The sequence below is a fragment of the Hemitrygon akajei genome, chromosome 16, assembly GCF_048418815.1.
Source record: "Hemitrygon akajei chromosome 16, sHemAka1.3, whole genome shotgun sequence".
In the NCBI taxonomy this organism is placed as follows: domain Eukaryota; kingdom Metazoa; phylum Chordata; class Chondrichthyes; order Myliobatiformes; family Dasyatidae; genus Hemitrygon; species Hemitrygon akajei.
In genome coordinates, this window is record NC_133139.1 from 69,861,963 (window position 1) to 69,889,664 (window position 27,702).

General features: G+C 41.5%; 1 protein-coding gene across 1 annotated transcript; it reads right to left on the minus strand.

Annotated features, from left to right (window-relative positions):
- Positions 1-79: 79 nt before the first annotated feature.
- On the minus strand, positions 80-27,364 carry LOC140739664 (tetraspanin-16-like). Its single transcript, XM_073068038.1, has 8 exons — positions 26,909-27,364; positions 24,948-25,037; positions 22,015-22,212; positions 13,176-13,250; positions 4,710-4,817; positions 2,974-3,126; positions 2,782-2,865; positions 80-136 (listed from the first exon to the last, which is right to left on the minus strand). Exons 1-8 carry the CDS (start codon positions 27,362-27,364, stop codon positions 80-82), a joined length of 1,221 nt encoding a protein of 406 aa, XP_072924139.1.
- Positions 27,365-27,702: the final 338 nt, after the last annotated feature.

Sequence of the window (27,702 nt, forward strand, 5' to 3'; positions counted from 1 at the left end):
CCTATATTATCAACCCTTTATTTACAACCATATTTAGCATATCAAGGGAATACAATAGGAAACTAACATTCCTAAATCTCTATACATTGCGGAACAGTTTGATGAAAAATGTCAACGAAATTGCCATGGCCATCATCTAGACAAAGGAAATACAAGACAAAGTTCATGATTTTGCATTAGGTCATTCTCACTGTCAAAGAAACAAATGCTGTACGTTTTGAGGACATTGTCAAAAGGCGATGCCTCAAAAAGGTGGCATCCATCATTAAGCACCACCATCTCCAGGACATGCTCTTTTCTCATTGCTACCATCACACGGGGGTACAGGAGCTCAAAGGCACAGCCTCAACATTTTAGGAACATTTTCTTCCCCTTTGCTGGACATTGAACCAACCCATGAGCACGTCTTCAGTACTTTTTGACTCGCTTTTTGCTGTACTTATATCAAAAATTACATAAAATTAATCAACTTATTGTAATTTATAGATCTTCGATGTATTGAACTGTACAGCTGCCACAAAACTACAAGTTTCCCAGGATATACCAGTGATATTAAACCTGATTCTGATTCTAAAGCATCAATATAAACAGTGGACCTGATATTTATCGCCATCGTTCACAGCATATGGAAGAGAAATAGCGGGTTAATATTTTGGGGGCAGAACCTTTGTCATATTTCATATTTCTGTTTCAGGATCATCTATTGATTATCAGTCAAATTACATCAGTTGTAAAAGAAAAATGATTTCGAATTGAAATTGCTTTAAAATTTTTACACTTTTCCTTTTGATTCTCCATCAAATCAGCAGCAGGATTTGGTAAAAAGTCAAGTGGCTTTACTCAGACTGTTTGAGGGCAACCGATTCTAGAGAACGTAGAACAATCTGCGGTGTCACAGCAGGACAGGCACTGGTGGGGGAGGTTTACCTTGGTGATGAGGTGCCCTCCACAGAAGGATCTCAGCACATTAATTTCCAGCTCTTAAAGTGAGAAAACAATGAACCAAAGACACCTGAGCTTCGGATACTGACAGGTGTTCAGATATTTCTCAACTCCAAATACAACATGTTCTCACCAGGGAAAATGAACACTATTGCAAGTTGTTCCCCAAATCATTCTGAAGTAGGAAGTGGAGAGCGTTCTGACTATCTGGTACGGAGGATTGGGAAAAGCTGCAGGACGTTCATGGGCACCAGCATCAAAAACATCTTCAGCAGGCAATGCCTCAAAAAGGTGGCGTTCATCATTAAGGACCCCTTCATACAGGACAGGCCAGCTTTTCATTTCAGAGAGGAGGTACAGAAGCCTGAAGACACACACTCAACGTTTCAGGAACAGCTTCCTCCCCTCTGTCATCACATTTCTGAATGAAAAACGATCCCATGTACACTCCCTCACGATTTCTGGCTCGCTTTTTGCACTACATATTTAATTCAATTTATTTATATAAATCCCTGCAATGTCACTTTTCCTTTTAAAATGCTAATAATTATCATCCTTTGCCATTGCCAGAGCTGCCTAATGCTGGAGGTTCAGAAAGAAGAGCTGAAAATATTCAATACATAAGCTATTGAAATCAAAGTCTAATTTTGTAATTTGAATTCCCTGTTGGCATGGTCTGGTAATGTTTCTTAACAACTAGGATCATTGACTAATTGCCTCTGGTGCTCCTCTTCCTTCCCTTTCTCCCATGGTTCATCCCCTCGCCAGTCAGATTCTTCCACCAATCACTTCATCCTCCCTTCCTCACCCCCTCACCTGACTTCACCTATCACTGCACTCCTTCCCCTCACCCACCTTATTATTCTGGCTTCTTCCCCCTTCTGTTCCAGTCCTGATGAAGGGTCTTAGCCTGAAACATCCACTGTTTATTTCCATCCGTAGATGCTGCCCGACTAAGAGGGTCTTAATTGCCTTTCAAAGAAAGTGGAATGGAGAGGGCAAATTTTTACCCCGTGATTCTGCATAGATTCTCACTTGCATTGTGAACAGTTTGGTTCAGTATTGTAAAGAACGTCATTTTCTTTGTGTTTTGCTGCACGTGGAGCCCACCCAATTTATGCTGGCTCTCAGACCAATGAGAAGCAACATAACCCATAAGGGAGAGAAGTGATTAGATTTATTTTTCACATGTACATCGAAGCATACAGAGAGACGTGGTTAAATCAAATCAGCAAGAATTGAGCTGGGCAACCTGCAAGTGTCACCAAGCTTCTAGAGCCAAACATAGCATGCCCATAACTCACTAACCCTAACATGTATGTCTTTGGAATATGGGAGGAAATCCACGTGGTCACGGGGAGAATAGACAGTGACAGGAATCGAACCCTGATCAGTAATCGCTGGCACTGTACTAGGTAAGGGATGTCTGCTGACTTTGGCCCAGGATAGTTCAGCGATGCTTCATGCAAACACATCACAGAATGTGTCTTGGGCAGCCTGGTGAGGTCAGTAAAAAGGTCGTGGCACTGGATAATTGATTGCCCATGTTCCCTGCCTACAAAGCTGAAGCATATTTGTTTTATGCAGCAGAACAATCCCAATGGTCATGAGTCTCCTGGACCTTGTCCCTGCCAGTGTCAGGTGTTCCACATTGAGAGTTGTGGGGCCAGAATCTGGGAACCTCTCAGATGTGTTCCTGCTTAATCTCCCTCTGCACAGAAATCTGGTCAGCTGCCAGCAAGATAACATGGAAGGGTGGCACTTTAACCCTCACATTTTCACCAATACTGTCAGCAATCACAGCCCTTTAATGTGTCGAATGCTGTTATCACATCTTACCTGTATCAGACTGATTCCTATAGTAACACCACCAATGATAGAACTGTTCCTTTTGATCATTGAGGTTACAAAAGATAAACAGCCCTTAAAACAAATATAAAGAGTAAAATTAGCATCTTTGTCATGCAATTTAACAATAAAAAATCTGACTGTCAATTCCACCTTTGCTGACAGTTCACACTGACCCTGTACCTTTGTATAAATGACATTTGCTGATGTGGACAACCCATCACATTCTGCAGAAAATGGATTTCGGCAGCAACTTTTAGGATACAGACGGCCCTTTTGTATTTGATAGTTTGATCCTTCAAAATCTGTGTAATTGTTTAACCCACAGCAATGCAACTGAAATGACAAAGAGAACGTTATTTTTGTTTAGTAAAATCTTCACCCCTGTTGTAGACAGCATCTAAAACCAGCTCCATCCCAAAAACTCAAGAGTTCATTTATCTGTAAGCAAGTCCAAGTTTGTGGGAAAGGGAAGGTCTCTCGAATGTCACTGATTACATTCATAGAGCCATAGAATAATAGTTGTCCAGTGCAGAAAGAGGCCCTTCAGCTCAACACATCCATGTGGACCTTTCTGCCCATCTACACTAATTCTATTTGCTCTTACTAGGTCCATAAACAAACAACAAAACAAATGATCTGCCCCAGCCTCATTGCCACCTGATAAGGAGGTGGAATATATCCAAACAACTGGGAGCTCCTGAATTTATAAAGATTAACAAAGTGGAAGTTAATGTGCAAATTTACAGCTTCAGCTCCCACAGTGAGAGGAGGAAGATGTGCTGTTGTGGTCCTGTAGATCTGCTGTAGGTGGACAAAGGAGGTAAAGGTGATTAGGGTAACTACAGAGCGTTTGTCAGCAATGATGAAAGTCACTGCCTGGGCTCCTCCTCACCACTTCCTCCCAGAGGCTGAAGAACTGCACCCGAAGTCTCCCACTGGTTTCTATTCACAGGGAGGCACAATTGGTAATTAGTTAATTGTCAATTAGTTCATTATTGTCACGAGTACAGAGGAAAACCTTGTCGTGTGTGCCATCCTCAATCATTCCAAGCATTACTGTCACATGTACTGAGAAATAATGGAAACCTTGTCTTGCATGCCATCCTCAATCATTCCAACATAAGTACCTCTCAGCAGTTGAAAGGGAAATGCAGTAACAGAATTAGAGGAATGTTAGACTGTAGTTATGGAGAAAGTGCATTGCCTGTGGGAAGGGGATTTGGAAGGAATCTCATTGAGACTTTGAAACAAATGTCCTTGATTCCATTCACAGGCTCACAGTTGACCATGTGCAGCATAGAAAGAGGCCTTTTGGCCCAGCACGTCCATGCAAACGGTGAGATAGGTTATGAAATCAAGAGTTTATCTTCATCAATCAAGAGGTCCATTCAAGAGTCTTATATTGGTGGGCTAGAAGCTGTCCTTGAGCTTGGTGGTGTGTGTTTTCTAGATTTGTACCCACTGCCCAATGGGAGGGGTTAGAAGAGAGTGCTGGATGGGGTGGGAGGGTTTATTTTTGATTATACTGACTGCTTTCCTGAGGCAGGGAAAGTGTAGACAGAGTCACGTACGGGGAGGTTGGTTTATGTTACGGACTGGGCTGCACACACAACTCTCATTCTATCAGAGGTGAAGCCCTGGTTTCAGTGAGGGAGCTGTGGCTGCAGTGCCCTGACCTTACACCGTGTAAACAGTGAGTTTGCCCCTGACCACACCCCATCGTCATTAGGAAGAACTGCACAAAAGAGCTTAGTTGGAACCTGCAGTTGTACAGGGTCCTCATTCCCCACAATTCCCACGCACATTTTCCAATTGGATCTCTTCCCCTTTCCTGCGGCATCAGAAACTGACTGTAGTTACTCGATTTTCCAAAATAACCTCATTACAGAATTAATCAATGGGTCTTTGTAACTTACTGTTTTCATAAGAGCATCCCATCCAGTACTTGCTAAGTTTTTGTCACCAAATCCAGTGTAGTTGTTTTTTAATAATTTAAGGGCCTCATCTTGAAATAGTAACACAATCTAAAGGAAATACAGACACAGACGGTTGGCAATTACATCTTCCTGAATATTGTTACATCACAAGGTCAATATTTATTGTCCAACCTTACTTACTGAATTGACTTGCCCGGCTACTTCAGAGGCAATTTAACTGTTCACCACATTGATAAGGGATTGGAGGCAGATAGAGAGCCAGATTGGGTAGGGAAAACAGAAATACACTGCACTAATATTTTTTCTACAGCTATTTTATTTTAACAGTATTAAAAATTAATAATTGGAATAGGCCTCTGGAATATTATGTAGTTCAGTAACAACCACAGCTATAGCTCCTTTGATGAACTGTGCAGGAAGTGACAATCAATTTTATAAAAGTCTAGGCCTTTGACAGTATATTGAAGAATTATTGTAATATGCAGGATGCGGAAAGGTAGATCATAAAAAGTAACCAAAACTCGTGAGTTTTATTTAAAAAAGTGATTTCTTTCTGCATGATAGTGACAATAATTTGCATTTCTTCAGGACTTTTTCTGACGGAAGATGCCACACAAAAATGGACAATATTAAAGAAGTGGAGTGAAAGGGGCAAGTAGAGAGAACAGATACTGTCACTTGTGTAGACAGGAAAGTTGGGCCCTGAGGTAACAGATCTACAGACTAAGATTTAAAAGCTGTGGAGATGGAGACAGAGGCAAACAGTTCTATGCACATAGAAGAAATCTGTACTAATGAACACAGGCATGAAGCATAAGGTCGAGGAGATTAAGAATAGATTTGCTCACAGGCAGTGTGTATAAATTACATATGAGAGAAAAGAAAATAACATAAATGATTCTGCTGATACTAGAAATCCAGACCAACATTCAGAAAATGCAAAAAGAGCGATACTGAAAGGCCCGGCTAAAAAGGATGTTTCATTAATAGGAGAGTCCTGGATCCAAAGGAACACCCGCAGAAGGGCAACCGTTGAGAACTGAGATGAGGAGGAATTTCTTCAGCCAGTGAGCGGTGAATCTGTGGAATTTGTTGCTGCAGAGAACTGGTGAAGACAAATCATTGGGTGTACTTAAGGCAGAGATTGATAGATTCTTGATTGTTAAGGGGAGAAGGGAAAAGGCAGGAGAATGGGGTTGAAAAAAAAACAGCCATGATTAAGTGGCTGAGAAGTTCTGAGGGGTCAACTGGCCTGATTCTTCTCCTATATCTTATGGTCTAATAAACACAAGAGATTCTGCAGACTAGCAGATACAAAATTCTGGTGGAACTCAGCAGGTCAGGCAGCATCTATGGAGATGGCAGTCAACGTTCTGGGCTGAGACCCTTCATTAGGATTTAGCAGTGTGGTGAACTACATATACCTGTCTGGACACCCCCCCCCCCCGCTGACTGCTCCTGTGGCTCCTCCCACAGACCCCTGTATAAAGGAGATGGAGGTCTGAGCCCGGCCTCTCAGTCTCCAGGATGTAGTATGGTGGTCAACCACTGCTTGTTCCTTCTTCCAGTCAATAAAAGCCGATATCTCGCTTTTACGCCTCAGAGTGAGTTATTGATGGTGCATCAAGCAGTAATAATAATGGCCTGTTGAGTTCCTCCAGCTTTTTGTGTGTGTAGTGATGTGATTGAAAGTGTAAGCTGACTCAGGTTTTGCCTTTAGAAGAGGACTGAAACCACTGAGTTGTTCAGAGATGACAGACTAAACAATGGTATCAATAGCAATAGAGGGAGCAAGAAAGGGGAAAGTCCATAGGGTGGATAAAACAGCTGAGGTCTGTGACAGTCTATTGCTGACAATCATTTCAGAGGAGTGAAAGCCAAATTGAGAAAGGAGGGAGTCTTGAATAACAAAAATAAAAATCTGTGCATAGATAAAAATGTGTTCCAAATCTTTATAGGCTGAAAAAAAACTGGGAAGTAAGCAATGTTATATGGAAGGAAGGGGAGATTCAAAACCTTTCTACACTCTGCTTGTAAGCATTTAGCTTAGCTTGTGAATTATCACACCACTTTGTCATGTGTCTTTTATCTAATGAAAATCAACATTTCTATAAGTTGGATGGTAATATTTATTGCAGAGGAATTAGTAATGAAATTATCTTCATTGCAAATCAAATTAGATTGTGAAATGCGATGTACTGTAGGTTGTGAGAATGATGCCAGAGCTTGTATGTTCTGTATTTGGAAATGAATGGGTTGGCTCTGCCTTTAACAATTCAGTTATGTGTGACATTGAAAGAGTTTTCTTACAATATTACTGTGCTACTACTGATTCCAGAGTTAGAGTCATACAATACAGAAAGAGGCCCTTCAGCCCAGTTCATCCATGCTAACTAAGAAGTCTATCTGACCTAGTCCCATTAGTTGCATTTGGTTCACATCCCTCCAGGCCTTTTCTATCCATGCCTAAATGTCCTCTAAAAATTGTAATTGTACCCACTTCTACAGCTTCCTCTAGCAGCTTGTTATATATACTCGCTACCCTCTACATGAAAAAGTCAACCACAGGTTCCTCGTAAATCTTAGCCCTCTCACCTTAAATCTATGCCCTAGGACCATAAGACCTAGGAGAAAAAAGACCCATTGAGTCTGCTACACCACTCGGCCATGACAAATTTATTTAATTATCTCTCTCAGTCCAATTCACCTGGCTTCTCCCCATAGACTTTGCAGAACCTATCAATCTCCACTTTAAATATACCCACTGACTGGTCCTCCCCCAGCCATCTGTGGCAATGAATTCCACCTGCTCCTCATCTCTGCTCTAAAGCAATGTCCTCATAATCTGAGGCTGTACTTTCTGGTCCCTCATTTTAGGAAACACCCTCTCCATGGTCACTCTTTCTAGGCCTTTCAATATTCGATAGATTTCAATGAGATTCTCCACCCCCCCCCCCAACCTCATTCTTCTAAACTCCAGTGAGTACAACCCCAGAGGAACTTGCATTAACCCTTTCATTCCCGGGATCTTTCTTGTGAACCTTCTCTAGATGGCAGCACATCTTACCTTAGATTGTTACTGCCTGCTATGCCACTACCATTTAGGGTAGCAATGAAGGTCTTTCATCTCTGTCTGTCCTTGGCCATCTTCTCTACTGTGCCCCACGTATGGTTCAGGGTCCTCATTTCTGCCTCTACGGTACAGTGCCAAGTTGCCTTTGGTGTCCTGCATTCCCTCCGTCCTTCAGGATTCCAGTGAAATGCTGTCTCGATGATGCCCCAGAACTGCTCACAATACTCTCAGTGTGGTCTCATCAATGCCTCAGCATTACATCCTTATACTAGTCCTTTCAAAATTAATCCTAACATTGCGTTTGGCTTCCTGACCATCGATTCAACCCACAAGTTAACCTTCAGAGAATCTTGCACTCGGGTCTCCCAAGTCCCATTGCACCTGCAATTTCTGAGTTTGCTCCCCACTTAGAAATTAGTCTAGGCTTGCCATCCTGGGAAAAAGATTGTCATCATCCACTTTATCTATGCCTCTCAAGGATTTATGTACTTTTACAAGGTTACCCTTCAACCTGATACGGTCCAGGAATAATATCCTAGTCAGACTCACTGGGGAGTGTACAGGAGACAGAGTGACATAGGTAGTAGTTTCAAGGAGGTTGTTGCAACAAAGTTTCAGTCAGGTTCATGGATGACTTAAAAAGAAATAATATAGGTGACTAGTTGGAGAAGCATTATTTTATCCATTGGATCAGATTGATGTGAATCCGGTGCAGATCCCTCTCATTCTAAAAGAGGACTGGGATTGTGAAAATGACATTTTAAAGGTCTGCAATCAAACAGCATATAGTTTCAGAGGAAATTGGTATTCTCCATTTAATATTGTAAATAACTGGACTTGTAAAAAGTCTGTTAAAAATGTAGAGAATTGACCCGGGAACTTTGTGTGAGCTCACTGGCCATCGTGGGTTTACTTTGGATGCTCCATTGGATCAGCGTGGTCTCCGAGGAACTGCATCGGACACACTCCCTGCAAACTTAGACACCGGGGTACCTGACTGCTCCCTGATCTCCAGCATCCGCCAATTGCAGCAACTCGTACTTTACTCCCATAGCATGAAATCTCAAGGATCAACACTTACATCGATTAGGAATTTGCTGTGGTGTGTTGGCGCGACATGCAACGTAAAACAACATTCAGCAATGGTAAGAAATAAAGAATTATATAAAGTTAGAGGTTAAAGTATGGATATGGAATAAAATGTACATAAATACACAAATACCAGCATGTATTTAAAATATAACCAACATTATAATATGTGCTTTAAAGTGTTTACCGTGCAGTGTTTCTTAGGGAACTATGTATGTCAAAGGCCTTATTAAAATCTAATTACACCACATCTACTCCACTATTTTACCTTTTGCCACATGGTCAAGAGGAAATAAAACATTGAAAAGCTCTTTCATTTCAACTCTTTGACCCTATATTTATGAACGTTTTTCATAGGTAAATCACAATGGATATAGTTCCTGGGTCAATTCTGTCAATCTTTTTAATGGATTCTTTGCAAGTCCAGTTATTTATTTTAACCCCTTTGAATAAAAAAAAATGATTCCCACTGAAATTAAGTGCAGCAACCTTGTTGTTTGGCTGTAGACTTTTAGAAATTGTATTGAAATGATCCGAGTCATATTTTACAGAGAATGTTTAGAATGAAAGGGACCCGAACTGGATTCAGATCAATCCGATCCAATTAATTGAATTCAAGGGATGTGAGATAGTGTTGCAGCTCTATAAAACCCTGGTTAGATCACAGTAGGAATATCATGTTCAGTTCAGGGTAGCCTTGTTATAGGAAGGATTTCAAGATGGTGCAGAGGAGATTAACCAGGATGCTGCCTGGATTAGAGAGAATGTGTTATGAGGACACACTGAAAGGGCTAGGGCTTTTCTCTTTGGAGCAAAGGAGTATGGGAGGTGACATGATAGAGATGTACAAGTTGATAGGAGTGGACAGCCAGAGACAGTTTCCCAGGGCAGAAACTACTAGTATGATGGGGTATAATTTTAAGGTGAGTGGAGGAATGTAATTGGGAATATCCAGAGAGTGGTGAGTGGGAGAGGCAGATACATTAGGGATATTTAAAAAACCATTAGAAAAGCACATGGATGATAGAAAATGGAGGACTATGTAGGAGGGAAGGGTTAGATTGAGTGGGTTAAAAGGGTGGGCACGACATCTTGGGCCAAAGGACCCATACTGTGCTGTACTGTTCTATGAATGAAATACCACTGTTCTAAACTAGTTACTTATTTATTTTTAAGTGAGGAAAATTGTGTGTGTGTGTGTGTGTGTGTGTGTGTGTGTGTGTGTGTGTGTGTGTGTGTGTGTGTGTGTGTGTGTGTGTGTGTGTGTGTGTGTGTGTGTGTGTGTGTGTGTGTGTGTGTGTGTGTGGTTTACTGGACAAAAGTTAGATTCAGTTAACTTTTCACAGGATTTGTTTCCATTAGTTGAGGAACAATGAATGCTGGAGGAGAATCTGTTGTGAAATCAGTCCATCAAATACAGTTGCAGAAGAGACATGAATTTGTTTCACATTTGCTTTTTATAAGACCATAAAGTATAGGAGCAGAATTAGTTGGCCCATTGGGTCTGCTCCGCCGTTTTATCATGGCTGATCCAATTTTTCCCTTAGCCTCAATCTCCTGCCTTCTCCCTGGATCCCTTCTTGCCTGACCAATCAAGAATCTATCAATCTCTGCCTTAAGTATCCATAAAGACTTGGCTTCCACAGCTGCCTGTGGCAACAAATTCCACAGATTCACCACTCTCTGGCTCAAGAAATTCCTCATCGTCTCTGTTCTAAAAGGTTACCCCTCTATTTGGAGGCTGCGTACTCTGGTCTTAGACACATCCACCATAGAAAACATCCTCTCCACATCCACCTTGATAGGTTTCAATGAGGTCACACCTAATTCTCCTGAATTCGAGTGAATACAAGCCCAGAGCCATCAAACGCTCTTCATATGAAGCCATTCAATCCTGGAATCATTTTGTGAATCTCCATTAAACCCACTTCAGTTTCAGCACATCCTTTTTAAGATAAGGGACACAAAACTGCTCACACTACTCCAAGTCAGGCCTCACCAGTGTTTCAACATTACATCTTTGCTCTTATATTCTGGTCCTCTTGAAATGAATGCTAATGTTGCATTTTCCTTCCAAACCACAGCCTCAACCTACAAATTAACCTTCAAGGAATCCTGCACAAGGACTCCCATGTCCCTTTGCACATCAAGTTTTAGTATTTTCTCTCCATTTAAAAATAGTCAATCGTTTCATTTTGTTTACCAAAGTGCATGACCATACACTTACCAACACTGTATTCCATCTGCCATTTCTTTGCCCATTCTCCTAATATGTCTAAGTCCTTCTGTAACCTCTCCCTCAAAACTACCTGCCCCTCCACCTATCTTCATATCATCTGCAAACTTTGCAATAAAACAATCAATTCCATCATCCAAATCATTGACATATAACGAAAAAGAATTGGTTCTGACACAGACCCCCGTGGAATACCATTAGTCATTGGTAGCCAGCCCGAAAAGGCTCCCTTTATTCCCATTCTTTGCCTCTTGCCAATCAGCCACTGCTTTATCAATGCTAGAATTTTTCCTGTAATACCATGAGCTCATAGCTCATTTAAGATGCCTCATGTGTGGCACCTTGTCGAAGGCCTTCTGAAAATCTAGGTATAAGACATCAATCGATCCTTCTTTGTCAATTCTGCTTGGTATTTCTTCAAATAATCCAACAAATTTGTCAGGCAAGATTTTCCCTTGAGAAAATCATGTGCCTTCAAGTTCCCTAAGACCTCATCCTTAATAATCGACTCCAACATCTTTCCACCAATCAGAATAACTGGCCTAAAATTTCCTTTCTTCTGCCCCTCTCCCATCTTGAAGAGTGGAGTGACATTTGACATTTTCCCATCTTCCATAACCGTTTCAGAATCGATTCTTGAAAAATCATTACTACTGCCTCCACGATCTCTTCAGCCACCTCTGCTAGTGTTTTCCACAGTGAAGCAAAATAGTTATTCAGTTCATCCATCATTTCATTGTCTCCCTTTCCTACCTCTCCAGCATCATTTCCAGCAGTCCAATATGCACTCTCACCTCTCTTTTACACTTTATGCATCTGATGAACCCCTGGCATCCTCTTTAATATTATTGGCTAGCTTACTTTTGTATTTCATCTTTACCTTCTTAATGACTTTTTTAGTTGCCTTCTTTCAGTTTTTAAAAGCTTCCCAATCCTCTAACTTCCCACTATTTTTTGCTCTATTATATGCCCTCTCTTTGGCTTTTATGTTGGTTTTGACTTCTCTTGTTAGCCACAGTTGTGTCATCTTTCCTTGAAAATACTTCTTCCTCTTTGGGACATATATATCCTGTGCCTTCCAGAATTGATTCCAGAAATTCCAGCCATTGGTGCTCTGCCATCATGCCTGCCAGTGTTCTTTCCCAATCAATTCTGGCCACCTCCTCTCTCATGTCTCTGTAATTCCCTTTACTCCTCGGTAATACTGATACATCTGACTTTAGCTTCTCCTTCTCAAACTTCATGGTGAATTTGATCATGTTATGATCACTTTCCCCTAAGGATTCTTTAACCTTCAGCTCTCCAATCAATTCTGGTTCATTGCACAATACACAATCCAGAATAGCTGATCCTCTTGTGGGATCAAACATGATTTGCTCTAAAAAGCCATCTCATAGGCACTCTAGAAATTCCCCCTCCTGTAATCCAGCACCAACCTGATTTTCCCAGTCTACTTGCATATTGATATCCCCCATGACTATTGTAACATTGCCCTTTTAGCATGCATTTTCTATCTTCCGTTGTAATTTGTAGGCCATATCTTTACTACTGTTTGGTAGTAAAGGTCTTTTTACCCTTGCAGTTCCTTAGCTCTATCCACAATGATTCAACACCTTCCACTCTGTCACCTCATTCTAATGATTAGATTTCATTTTTTATCAACAGAGCCATGCCAGCCCCTCAGGCTTCCTGCCTATCCTTGTGATACAATATGTATTCTTGGACATTAACCTCTCGGCTATAATCTTTCAGCCATGATTCTGTGATGCCTACATCATACCTGCCAATCTGCAACTGTGAAGTGTTGAGATGTTTTGTTCAGATATTAGTGCAAAACAACTTCATGTTTTACTGATTATAATCATAATTTGACCTTGGTGACATCATGGAAGGGCACCAAAGATTTGAAACATATAGATTATATTTAAGGCAAAACTGGGCAGGAAAGGGAGAAGCAGATCACTTTTAGGACATGGACATTATTATAGACATTCCACCAGTAAGCATCACTATTATTATTAACTGAAACAAAGGGATTGATACTTACAATTGATTTAAAGATCAAAATAACAATTGCACATATTATTTCTCCAATGAAAATCATTGATACAGCTATGAAGTACTGCAAGTTAAAAAGAGAAAAATGTTAATTTTACATAATTTTATTGCTCTTTAACAGTTTACTATTTTATAAATAACTTTCTTACAAGCCATTATGCCAACACAAAATAGTGATGCAGATTCATTTCTTGTACTGCTGAGCTGGAAGAAATATGGTAGATGAGCACCATATTTGGATGGATAAAAGAGCACTAAGGAAGTTCATTGCAGATGAAGGGTCTCAAATGGAAACTCTGAAAGTCCATTTCCCCCCACAGATGCTGCTCAACCCACTAAGGTTGCTCTTTGCTTAGATTCCAGTATCTGCAGACTCTTGTGTCATCACAATAATGGGCAGTATGGCAGTTTAGAGGTTAGTGTAACATTACAGCACCAGTGAGCTGTGTTCAATTCCCACTGCTATTGTAACATTGAATCTGTATCTGTAAGGAATCTGTACGTTCTCCCCATGACCATGTGGGTTTCCTCCGGGTGCTCTGGTTTCCTCCCACATTCCAAAGGCGTACGGGTAGATGGTTATTTGGTCACGTGAGTGTAATTGGGCAGTGCCAGGCCTGTTGGGCCAGAAGGGTCTGTTACCGTTCTGTATCTCTGAAAACAATAAAAAATAAGGAAGGAAGTGAAAGCATTTTGCAACATTTGCGACAAGAGATATTTTTCATAACAGCTACTTAGTAAAGTGATACTCAAGGTGTTCAGGTTGAATATATTTCTATAACATCTGAGAGGCTCTTGGCTTGTGAGAGGAGAGATTATACACTCAATGGCCACTTTATTAAGTACAGGAGTGGAACCTGGTGTGGCCTTCTGCTGCTGTAGTCCATCCACATCAAGATTTACCATGTTGTATGTTCAGAGATGCTCTTCTGCACACCGCTGTTGTAATGTGCAGTCATTTGAGTTATTGCTGCCTTCCTGTCAGCTTGAACCAGTCTGGCCATTCTCCTCTGGTCTTCCTCATTAACAAGACGTTTTCACCCACAGAATTATCACTCACTGTTTCTTGTTTTTCACAGCATTCTCTGTAAACTCTAGAGGCTGTTGTGCACGACAGTCCCAGGAGATCATCAGTTTCTGAGATACGCAAACCACACCTCTGGCACCAACAATTGTTCCTCAGTCAAAGTGACTTAGACCTCTTGACCATGTCTGAATGCTTTTATGCATTGAGTTGCTGCCACATGATTGATTGATTAGAGATTTGCATTGACAACCAGGAGTACAGTTGTAACTAATAAAATGTATTTCAAAGGAAATTTATGATCAAAGTATGTATGTGCTACCATTTATTACCTTTAGATTCATTTCCTTGCAGGCATTTGAAAGGAAAAAGTAATATAATAGAATTTATGAAAAACTATATGTGAACAGACATAGACTGATAAACAACCAACGTGGAGAAGAAGACAAACTGTGCAAATATAAAACATGACTGGCAAACCTTGAAAGTGACCTCCAGATCATAGAATCAGATTCGTAGTGATTGATGTTATCCATGCTGGTTCAGGAGCCTGATGGTTGTGGGGTAATAACTGTTCCTGGACCTTATGATGTGGGCCCTAAGGCTTCTGTACCTCCTGCCTAATTTTTTAATATTTCTGGTAACAAACACGGTCCAGGGAGAGGGCACAGGAGGGATTTATGCCTGTATACAAAGAGGAAGGTGACATTACTGCTGGTAATTGGACCAGAAATATATGACATACTAGTGAGTCACAACCTACGGATGAAATTTCTTCTTTTAAACCTTGTCCAAAGCTTGCACACAAGGATAAGAGATGACTTGATACAGAAGTATAAGATTAAAAGAGACATCAATAAAATGGACAGGCCGTGACCTTTGCCCAAGGCAGCAAGGCTAATTCCAGAGGAGATGTAAGAAGTAAGTTTTTTTTACACTAAGATCGGTAAGTGCCTGTAATGCTTTGCTGGGTGTGGTGATAGAGATTAATACAGTAGGGACATTTAAGAGACTCTTAGGTAGGCATATGGATGTAAGAAAAATGTAGGATTATGGGCTGCGTGGGAGGGAGGGTTGGATTGATCAGGGAGTAGGTTCAAAGGCTGGTAGAATATGGTGGGCTGAAGGGCCTGTACTGTGCCGTACTCTTCTCATTACTGTGTTGTAACCTACAATCCAGTGTCTTCTGAGATTTGAAAGCCACAGATCTGTCATGTCCAACCATGGATCAGCGGAAGTGGTCGGTCGGTAGGCCATCAGGTTAATGGTTCTGGCAGAGCAGAGCAATTCCCAAACCTGTTGGGGGTTAGGAGCTGGGATACCATGCTGGCTGAAGGAAGCATTCAGGGGAAATGATCCAGTGTAGGGCAGTTGGAATGCCGTGCAGTGCTTGCTTGACTATCATTCTGAAGTTCAGGGGTCAGACAAGCTTGACACATCACCCTTGAAGCACAGTGAAAAACCCTTGGGTTATGAAGGCAGGACAGGTGGGAACTGCTCTTATGGCCATGACAGAGGGTTGCTTCACAGACTGCTGCAAGCACTGAGCATCCATAAAATGTAAAGGGATATTTATTAGTGTGGACACAGACCTCCAGCACTTTGGTGTTTACAGGGCACAGCCTCAGAATACAAGGACATTCTGATAAAACACATAGAAGGTGGGATATCCTTAGCCGGGGGATGGGAATCTGTGGAATTCATTGCCATAGATGGATGCAGAGGCTAAATCATCAGTAAAAGGTTAAAATGTTCTTACTTTTGTTAAAATAGTGGTGTGCTTGATGCAGCAGCCTCTCCGTGTCCAATAAGTGGAGCAAATGCTTTTCTTAAGCATTTTTCTTATTAGCTATTGGACATTAGTAGTACAAAAACCACAAATCCACTTCATTGGTAAGACCAATGGCGGGGGAAGCCGTGTGGCCTCAATTCTTGCGTGGACAATATGCTCACGTGTGGCGTCAACTGTTACAGCTACCCAGGGAGGAGGTGAGGAGAACAGAGACATGGTGGGTATATTGATTGGGAGTTGGCCCCTGCAGGCTGGCTTCCCCATCAGTACTCTCTCCAGTGTTCACCCTGGAAGATACCCTGTGTTGCCTTCATCTGTGGTTGACCCAGCTCGAAATGAGGAACTGCTGTGTACTTGTTCTTGCAGAAACATGGCTCTAGGACAACACCCATGTACCATCAATCTTCAGGCCATCACTCAGGGACTAGTAATAATGTTATTCTGTGACTGTATGTGCTGTCATAACCTCATGTACTGCTTTTCACCTTGGCCCCAGAGGAACTGTTTCACTTAGCTGTATACATGTGTATGATTGAATGACAATAAACTTGATCTCCAAATTGGACTTCATTAGTAAGGGTATCAAAAGTTACGGGAAGAAGGCAGCAGATTGGGGTAGAGAGGAATGATATATCAGTCATGATGAAATGGGGAAGACTTGATGGGCTGAATGGCCTATTTCTACTATGTCTTATGGGTCATAGCAGTTGTACAGTGTGACTCCATTGAAAAGTTGGTAGTACTCTCTTACGGCTGAAACCTGACAAGTTGCAACATCTTGGGGAAGTACTGTGCAGAGGGCAGAGTGTGAACATGCTGATATCTGTTAGAGATGGGGAATTACTGTTCACAGACTCTGCACTAAAGATGGATGGTCATGCCTGGCGTTGGTACAACACCCGAGGTTCAGTAGAGGTTTTTTGGGTTGTACAAGAACCTGTTCACCAGTTTGAACTATGGCATCGTTGGGTATGTGGCGTACACGCACACCTATCCGGGAGTCAAAGCCATTTATTGTTGACGGAGTTTAATTTATGTCTAAGCTGCAAAGGAATGGGGAGTTGCAAAAGTTATAAATGAATGGGATACTGTTGGAGATCTAGCTCAGTGATTGGACAACCCCTCTGGTTGTGGTTACCAAGGTCACCTGAACCCTGCAATTGGGTAAGGACTACAAAGCTACCCTGAGAGAATTGTGAATAAAAAGCATTACCCTCTCTTCATCTCAAAAGGTTTATTCATGAGATGCAGGAGCCCCAGACCGGGTACATGGACTGATTCACTAAGTTGTGGTTATCTGTAGAGGACACCTGTGGAATGACAGAGTCATCTTTATGGTAAAAGAAGATCTGGAGATTGACTGAATCTATAAATGATTGAGTTGATAACTGTGTATATACAGTGTACTTCTGTAAATAATCCCTAAAAATATAGTAGTAGTGGTTGTGTGATCGCCCGAGTCGAGTATGACGCTCTCCTAAGGATTTGTCTATTGGTGGCTGTGGAAGCTGATACAGGAAGCACACATTTTGGGGCAGTGTTGGAAAGAGGAACTGGTGGCTGTGGTTAGTGGCTGAGTCTCTCCTTTTGCAGCTGCTGCTTGTTCTCGGAGGCACAGCGGAGATTTCAATAGTTTCAACTGGTACATTTAATGTCAGAGAAAAGTATACAATATACATCCCGAAATTCTTTTTCTTCACAAACATCCACGAAAACAGAGGAAAGAATGATTGACAGTTAAATGGTAGAACCCCAAAGGCCCCCAGCTTCGCCCTCCATGCACAGGCAGATATAGAAATAGAGCTGTTTCCGAAGATGCAAGAAGAGTTGTCGTTAGGTGACATCGTCCTAAGCTCCGCCCTCCGATCACTGTAGCACTGTTCCCTCTCGGACATATTTCATCCAGTTGTATCTATTGAGTGAAATATCTTCCCAGTTGTTAGATGTCATGCAGAATTTCCTTAGGCTGGTTTTGATGTTATCTTTGAAGCGATTCCTTGCCCATCAGGAGTTTTCTGACCTTCCTTCAACTGGGAGAAAAGGATCTGTTTGGGGAGTTAGGCATCCAGATAACGTGACCTATCCATCGGAATTGGTGTTGCTTTATCGCGGTGGAAATGCTGCTCATGTTGGTCTCCTCCAGAACGCATGTGCTCGTGTGACTGACCTTCTAGCTGGTGCTCAAAATCTTTTGGCAAAACAGTACAACCGTGGCTGAGAAGAGAAGTTAAAGCTAATACAAAAGCAAAAGAGAGGGCGTACAACAAAGCAAAAATTAGTGGGAAGACAGAGGATTGGGAAACCTACAGAGAGCAACTAAAAGAATCATTAGGAGGGAAACGATAAAATATGAAAGCAAGCCAGCAAACAATATCAAAGTGGATAGTAAAAGCTTTTTGAAGTATGTAAAAAATAAAAGAGAGATGAGAGTAGATATAGTACCTCTAGAAAATGAGGCGGAGAAATAATTACAGGGGCAAAGGAGGTGGCAGATGAACTAATTGAGTATTTTGCATCAGTCCTCACTGTGGAAGACACTAGCAGTGTGCCAGATGTTGAAGGCTGTGAGGGAAGAGAAGTGGGCACAGTTACTGTTACAAGGGCAAAGGTGCTCAAAAAACTGAAAAACCTAAGGGTACATAAGTCACTCTGACCACATGAACTGCACCCTAGGGTTCTGAGAGAGGTATCAGTAGAGTTGGTGGAGGCATTAGTAATGGTCTTTCAAAAGTCATTGGACTGGCATGATGCTAGAGGACTGGAAAATTGCAAATGTCATTCCACTCTTTAAGAAAGGAGGAAGGCAGTAGAAAGGAAATTATAGACCAGTTAGCCTGACCTCAGTGGTTGGGAAGATGTTGGAATCAATTGTAAAAGATGAGGTTATGGAGTACTTGATGACACAGGACAAGATAGGACAAAGTCAACATGGTTGTTGGAATTCTTTGAGGAGATTACAAGTAGGATGGATAAAGGGAATGCAGTGGATGTTGTATATTTGGCCTTTCAGAAGGTCTTTGACAAGGTGTCACACACAAGGCTGCTTACCAAGTTAAGAGCCCATGGTATTACATGAAAGTTACATGGTTATAGCATTGGCTGATTGGTAGGAGACAGTGAGTGGGAATAAAAGGATTCTTTTCTGGCTAGCTGCCAGTGACTGGTGGTGTTCCGCAGGGATTGGTGTTGGGACACTTCTTTTTATGTATATCAATGATTTAGATGATGGAATAGGTGGCTTTGTTACCAGGTTTGCAGATGACACGAAGATTGGTGGAGGGACAGGTAGTGTTGAGGAAACAGGTAGGCTGCAGAAGGACTTAGACAGATTAGGACAGGGGTGTCAAACTCATTTTAGGTCACGGGCCGGATTGAGCAAAATGCAGCTTCATGCAGGCCGGATCAGTCGGACGCGTGCGAACGCAGCTTTCGTTGCCTCCGTTTTTTCAGCCTGCTCTCATGTGTCTCAGTCTCTGCTATAACTACAAAGTGTTTAACTTTACAAATTCCGTTTCTTATGAAGAAGACTGCCGAATAAACACTAAAAACCCTGAAAACCTGGTACCTGAATAAACTCAGCATTAGCCATATCATACGCCATAGGCGCTTCGATTACTGGGACCAGCTTTAATAGTAATTAGATATTATCTCATGGGCCAAAGATAATTCCACCGCGGGCCGGATTTGGCCCGCGGGCCTTAAGTTTGACATATATGGATTAGGAGAATGAGCAAGGAAGTGGCAAATGAGATACAATGTTGGAAAATGCCTGGTCATGCACCTTGGTAGTAAAAAAAAAGTGTAGATTATTTTCTAAACAGGGAGAAAATCCAAAAATCTGAGATGGAAAGGGACTTGGGAGTCCTTGTGCAGAACACCCTAAAGGTTACCTTGCAGGTTGAGTTGGTGGTGAGGAAGGCAAATGCAATGTTAGCATTCATTTCAAGAGGTCTAGAATATAAGAGCAGGGATGTGATGCTGAGGCTTTATAAACCACTCGTGAAGCCTCATCTTGAGTATTGTGAGCAGTTTTGGGTTCCTCATTTTGAGAAAAGATGTGCTGGCATTGGAAAGGGCTCACAGGGGGTTCACAAGGATGATTCCGGGAATGAAAGGGTTAACGTATGAGGAGTGTTTGATGGCTCTGGGTCTGTACTCGCTGGAATTCAGAAAGATGAGGGGGATCTCATTGAAACCTATCGAATGCTGAAAAGCCTAGACAGTAGATGTGGAAAGGATGTTTCCCATAGTGGATGAGTCTAGGACAAGAGAGCACAGCCTCAGGACAGAAGGGAATTCATTTAAAACAGAGATGCAGAGAAATTTCTTTAGCCAGAAGGTGGTGAATTTGTGGAACTTATTACCACAGGCAGTTGTGGAGGCCAGGTCGTTGGATGAGATTGCGGAGATTGAAAGGTTCTTGATTAGATATGACATCAAAGGTTACGGGGAGAAGGCAGGGGAGTGGGGCTGAGGAGGTGAAATAAGGATTGGCCATGATCGAATGGTGGGGCAGACTCGATGTGCCAAATGGCCAATTTCTGTTCCTATGTCTTATGGTATTGTTCCAGGGCTTTCAGGTGCCTGCTGTAGGTGGTCCAAGATTTTGCTCCATACAGTAATGTATGAAGGATGACTGCTCTATAAACCAGAAGTTTTGTTTGGACCTATAGGTTGTGATCTTTAAAACCGCTTTTTCTAAAACTGAATATGTATAAGTTATCATTATAATTGGTAGCTTGAATGGCAGTCCAGAAATAAAATCTGTTATCTAATGTGGCTAAGAGGACACCTGAGCAAACTTCAGGATACAAGTTTAAACACAAGGAGGCTTTCCATGGCCCTATAGTAAACCAGCCCGAGCATATTTATTTACAACTTGACGTTTCAGTTAAAGGAGTATTGGATGAGTCTTTATAAAATAACATATTAGCAGAAATAGGAGAACAAGCTGGAAATATTTAATAGGTCAGGCTGCATCTGTGGAGAGGAGAAACAGAATGAAAATTTCAGATCAATGACCTTTCATCAGAACAAGGAATTTGTTTTTCTCTCCATAACTGAGATCTAACCACTTTTTATTAATTCCATTTTTATTTCAGATTTCCATCAATGGGAGCTTTTGTCCTTTATGAATTTAAAGAATCCACCCTTTTCATGATTAGTTTGGTTATATCTAATCAAAACTTAGCAATATTGTCTTTCACTGGCTCACACGCACAGTTTCACAGATCTGGCGTGCAATTCCCTGCGTCAAGTTAAGAAGCTTATCATCTCTGAAAGACTAGACTGCTTGGGATCCAAGGACTTCATTGCAGGCCAGACATGGTAAAACTACTTCAGTTTCAAAATCTCTCCTTGCAGCAATATCATCAGCCTTGGCTCAGAACGTTGAGTCTTTATGTGTGTGGCATCGTCTCCGAAGGTCAATCCTGGGCTCAACCTATTGATGCAATTGCAAAGAAGGCACGCCGGCATCTATATTTCGTTAGGAGTTTGCGATTTGGTATTTTCATCAAAGACTAGCAAACTTCTACAGAGAGCATTCTAACTGGTTGAATCATCATTTGGTATGGAGGGGCCACTGCACAGGATCAGAAAAAGTTACAAACAGTTACAAACTCAGCCAGCTCCAATATGGGCACTAGCCTCCCCAGCATCGAGGACAATGCATATATGTTGTGGTGAACTACATATACCTGTCTGGACACGCCCCCCTCCCCACTGACTGCTCCTGTGGCTCCTCCCACAGACCCCGGTATAAAGGCGATTGGGGCCTGAGCCCTGCCTCTCAGTCTCCAGGATGTAGTTTGGTGGTCAATTGCTGCTTGTTCTTTCTTCCAGTCAATAAAAGCCGATATCTCACCTCACATCTCAGAGAGTTATTGATGGTGCATCATATGTATAATATAAAAGCAACAAATTTCACGACATATGCTAATGATATTTAAAATAATTCTGATTCTGGATTTCTAGCTTCTGCAGAATGTCTCATGAATATGATTAACTTACCATCATCAAAAGTACTTTGCTCTCCTTGATGGTACCACAGCAGCCAAAGAAGCCAAACAGTGTGAGGAAGCACCCTCCTACAATACAGAAGTAGCTGACGTTCAGCATATGTCCTGCACGTGATCCCAGAATTTGTAAGATAGCATCACCGTGCACTTTCATCCAGACACCAAATCCAAGAAGTACTAAACCAGCCACCTAGAAAGAAAAATTTCAATATCACAGCCTTATCCATCACGATAGCTTCTGTGCGTAGTCTTTTTGCATCAGTTCATTTTGCTGTATGTTTATAGAGACTAGAGTGCCCTCTGATTTAATACGTCAGTTTTTGATGTTGCACCACCAAGCATACAGAGGCTTTAAAAACACATAGAACATAGAAGCTTGTTCTATGTGCACAGTAAGACCCTTTGGCCCATAACGTTGTGCCAAAATTTAAACCTGCGCTATTGTTAATCTCAACCTTCTCCCCCTAAATAGCCCTTCATTTTCTATCATCATATGCCTATCTAAGAGTTTCTTAACTGCCCCTAATGAATCTGCTTCTATCTCCACCCCGACAGGGCTCTCCATGCACTCGACACTCTCTGCGTAAAGAATTTACCTCTGATGTCCACCCCCTACTCTTTCCTCCAATCACCTTAAAATTATGCCTGCTGCTTATGTTTGAGACTGGAGCTTATTAGCTGAAGATAACTGAGAGAAATTCTGTTCCTAGATTCCGTTGTTTCAGTTCACTTTTCTAAACAACATCGGAACTCACTGACAAACCAACGATAGGTTTAGAACATGTGCCCGTGCCCGTGCCCTCAAAGAAATGGGATTAGATCACCCCTTCATTATGCAAGCAGGTCAAAGACTAGTCTTGACTGGCCTCAGAGCTGTAGTTACCACTCAGACAGCGAATGCCTCTCACCATACTCTACTCTTGGCTTCACAAATTTAATTTCATCGCACATTTGGAGAAGTCTTCTTTGATTTAAAAATAAGCTAGTAAAATTTAATATGCAAATATCATGTTAAAATCAATAAAAAACAAGTTATAATTAAAATATGCCTACAAAATTATATGGGATGTACATACACAGATGTAAAAACTAATCCGATGTAAACATTAATATAAATTAATTAATTTACATTCACAGATGTAAAAATCAATCCAAATTAGTTTTAATTATCATTAGCTGCACGTCATTTGAGTATGTAAAGTTTTTCCATCAGCTCTGTAATAAATTAAAAGGTGTCTAAGATATTCTACCTGACAGACTTATTAGGTTTTTCTTACATTAAGGACCAACTCTAATAAACTTCAGTACTTGGAAAACAGGTCTGGAATGTTAACAATTAGATTGTAATTCAGATGATAGCTGATGTATGAATACTATTGAGAATATTGTGATAAATAAAAGAATGCCTTTTTTTAACCCATTCACTCAAATCACTCAAAACTTCCCTTTATAAGATTGTAATCATTGTGAGCAGCAGCAGGTCAGATGATTGTTGAGCCTTTCATTAGGATCCTGACTGTTCTCACTGTCCATTTTCCAGCACCCTTATTGTAAACCCTTGTTCTGTTAATCTATGCTGTGACTGAATATACTGACTGAGCTTCCACTGCTGTCCAGGATAGAGAACACCAAAGGTTGCCACCCTCTGAGTGAAAGAAAAATCTGATCTCATCTTAATCCTAAATACCCTACTCTTATTGTCAAACTACAACCCCTTTATTCTAGACTTCATAGGCTAAGAAAAATTCACCTCTGCATTTAGCACATCAAGGTCTTTAAAATTCTATAAGTTTTGATAAGATCTCCCCTCATACTTCCAAACACAAAAGAACTTGATCCTGGTCTACACAATTGTCCGATTTATGGCAAACTCATTTTCCCTGGAATCAGTCTGAGATCATCACTGAACGTCCTCTATAGGCCATATATAATTTTGCAGGTATAGAGACTAACAATGTACATGATACTTTGGGTCCAGTCTCACTATGGTCCCTTGTAAGCACAGTTAATACTTGGGTAATCAACCAAAAGCTAACATTTCACCTGCACTTTGACCTTCAGTATTCTGTTCTGTTCACCAAAGTGGATCATCTCACGTTTTGCCATCTTTTATATAAATGTGCAATGGCCAGTCTCCTCTCCTTTACCATTCGTCCCTGAAGTCTTCCTGTCTACCCACCTAAAGTAGAGACAAGTGCAAACTTGGAAATATGCCATTTTCTCCTCTTGGCCAAATCATTGACATTGGTTATGATCATCTGGAACTGATGATATACTGACATCTGCGATACTCATTGGTCACATCCTGACAGCCTGGGGATACGTTTATTACCACTTTTTGCTTTCCCTCCAATAATTACTTCTCATGCCTGTGCTCCTATATTTTCCTCAATTCTCTCTGCACTGAAAGGACATGCGGTTAGCACAGGCCCTGTGGGCTGAAGGGACTCTTCCTTTGCTGTACTGTATTCGAGATAGCTACTATTTTCTTCTCCTTGTTATATTTCTGTAAAATCCTTTACATACTAATAGGATGGAAGAGAACGTCAGGTTAGGTAGCAGAGACACAATTGATGGGTCCACGTCCATCGATCCCTCAAAGTTGCCCCGCATGTTGATAGAGTGATAAAAATGGCATATGGAGTGTTGACCTTCATTTCTTTCTGGGACTTTGTTCACTGGATGATTCAGAAGTTGTATAGGCTCCGTGAGAACCATATAGTGTTGTCTTATAGGTGGAAGACATGACCTGAAAAACCTCTGAGATAGATAGATTTAGCCATGAATTGATTTAGGAGACACTGTCATTATGTTACAAAGCCAGGCACAGGATGAAACGACACAGTAGAGCTTGTCTCTCAACAGGCATCATCTTATGCAAAACTAATTAACAATATGCTAGCATAGTTATCCTGAACTACTTACAGAAATAATCGTATTGACCACAATCATAAATATTTTTATACAAATGAAACTATTGATGGCATGTGACTCAGCATTTTCAGTTTTCAAGGTCTAGTTAAAAAAATGAAAACAAAATTAGTAAAATATATTGTATTAATGGACAGAGCACACTTTGAAACATTGCTTACTTTAGAGATACCATGCAGAACAAGTCCTTTTGGCCCAACAAGCTACCTTGCCCAGCAACCCACCTATTAACCCTAGCCTAATCACGGGGCGACTTACAATGACCAATTAACCTACTAACCGGTATGTCTTGGACTGTGAAAGGAAACTGGAGCACGCAGAAACCCACACAGTCACTGGGAGAACATACAGACTCCTTACAGATGTCATTGGAATTGAACGAAAAGGACTGTAACAGTACACTACCGTCCTTCAATTGCTGAATCTAATAAATCAATTTACAAATACGTTGTCGGTAGAGATCATGCTTGTATCCATGAGCGTGTCAATCAAAACAATATTTGAAATGGGAGTACAGCCATTAAAAGACAGAGGAGGCAATAGACCATAGATAATAACAAGGAAAGAAATATTAAATTGAGATTTTTCTATAGTAGATTGAACAGGTGGACGTTATATTGAATGACGAGGTACATTAGGAGACAGATGGATTGGGATGCACAGTGTAATGGTTCAGTAACTGGATCAGCAAGCATTGATTTGGAAACATGAGCGTGAATCCCATGAGAGGAAGTGGGAATTTAAATTGAAGTGAAAACTGGGGAAGATTGTGAATACCGAGGAGTCCTCTTGAATATTAACAATTTTCTCTTCTGAAATTAGAAACATAGAAAACCTACAGCACAATACAGGCCCTTTGGCCCACAAAGTTGTGCTGAACACGTTACTACCATAGAAATTACTAGGCTTACCTGTTGCCCTCTATCTTACCAAGCTCCATGTACCTATCTAAAAGCCTCTTAAAAGACCCTATCGTATCTGCCTCCACCACCGTTGCCGGCAGCTCATTCCAAGCACTCACCAGTCTCTGAGTAAAAAACTTACCCCTGACATCTCCTCTGTACCTACTCCCCAGCAACTTAAACCTGTATCCTCTTGTGGCAACCACTTCAGCCCAGGGAGAAAGCCTCTGACTATCCACACTATCAATGCCTCTCATCATCTTGTACACCTCTATCAGGTCACCTCTCATCCTCCTCCATGCTATTTTCATTATTATACCTTTCCTTTTTATAGACCTTTTCTTCATTGGCCATCAACTGATTCGTTGCCAATTCCCTGATCTCTCATGATTGCCTGTATTACAATTTGCAAATGGACAAGTAACTAGTAAATTAAGTTCTACTTTTGATCGGGAAAGTTGTAGAGGCTCAAACAGGAAATGTAAGTGTGAGGATGGAATGGTGGAGCTGAACTATGATGTATATCTTATTAGTCCTATGCTATTTATTATAAAGATCTGTGATGGGTGCACATGGTACACGGAGCTTAGTAGAATAGAGGGCTAGAGCCTAGTAATTTGTAAGGTAGGAATGTGTTCGGCATTTGTACTTGTTACTGTTCCAACTTCCCTACTTTCAGGTGTGAGTTTATGTCTGACAAAATAGTTGCAGCCAACTTTTATATTGAGCTGGACCCATCAGAATACAATCTTCAATCAGATTTCTGTAAATGGGATGAGGTTGGAAGGAGCTGTTATCACTGGGAAGGACTAAGTAAATTGTGTTAGATTTTAAACTGGGTAACCGATTTTAAAATAAGCACTTAGTGATCTATACTTTTTAATAGTACCCACTTCAAGTGGAAAACTTGGAAAAAAACTATAACATTCTGCTTAAATTGAGGCGTTAAGGTATACATTTCCCATAGTTTTACGATCTAGTACTGTTTCTTGTTTTAAATCTATAAAAAGGGTCATTTCTAAATTAGTACAATTAACCTATTTCCAAAGTTACCTTATCTTCCATTGTGACGAATTGGAGGAAAATATTAAGGATGTAGATTTCTTTTTTACAAGTAAATAGGTTTAAGAGCTGAATTAGTAGTCCTGCGTTGTTAACATCAGATACAACTACACTGGTGGCGAATGGGTAAAGGAACAGGGTAATCCAGAGCAGAAAGAACTGAATGCTAATGGTGCTGTAGGTTTGTCCGAAGGAGGGATTAACACGTTGGTGCTGAACCCTCGTTGCCGTTACTGGAACAGAACCCCCACACCGTTTCAAACGGGGCGAGCGCGAACGCCGGCCCCGCCCACCGAGCCAGACCGGGCCCCGCCCACCGAATCCGGCCCCGCCCACCGAGCCAGACCCGGCCCCGCCTCTCGGCTCCAGTCCCACCCCCAACACGATGTCGGGCCCGCACGTCTGTAATGGACTGCGGGGAGCCAGCGTTGAAACGTACAGCACCATACCTCCGGCTCACAATAGTCGGGGAAAAGGGAAGCAGGAGTGGTGGGAGGCAGGCGGGGGGGGGGGGGGGAATGGGCGAAGGGGCGGAAGGAGGTGGAGGAGGAGGATAATGAGGAACTTGAAAGAGGAGGAAAGGAAAGAGGATGACGAAGGAATGAGGAGGAGGAAGAGAGATCGAGGACAGGGGAGGAAAATGATAATTGAATGAGAAGAGCGTGAAAATGCAGGAGAGAGGACAAAGAGGGAGGACAGTACTGAAATAAGAATCAGGCGCAGACGCAGGCTCCTCGGCCTCTCAAAGTGTTCTGCCATTCAATAAAATCACCACGTAACCTCTG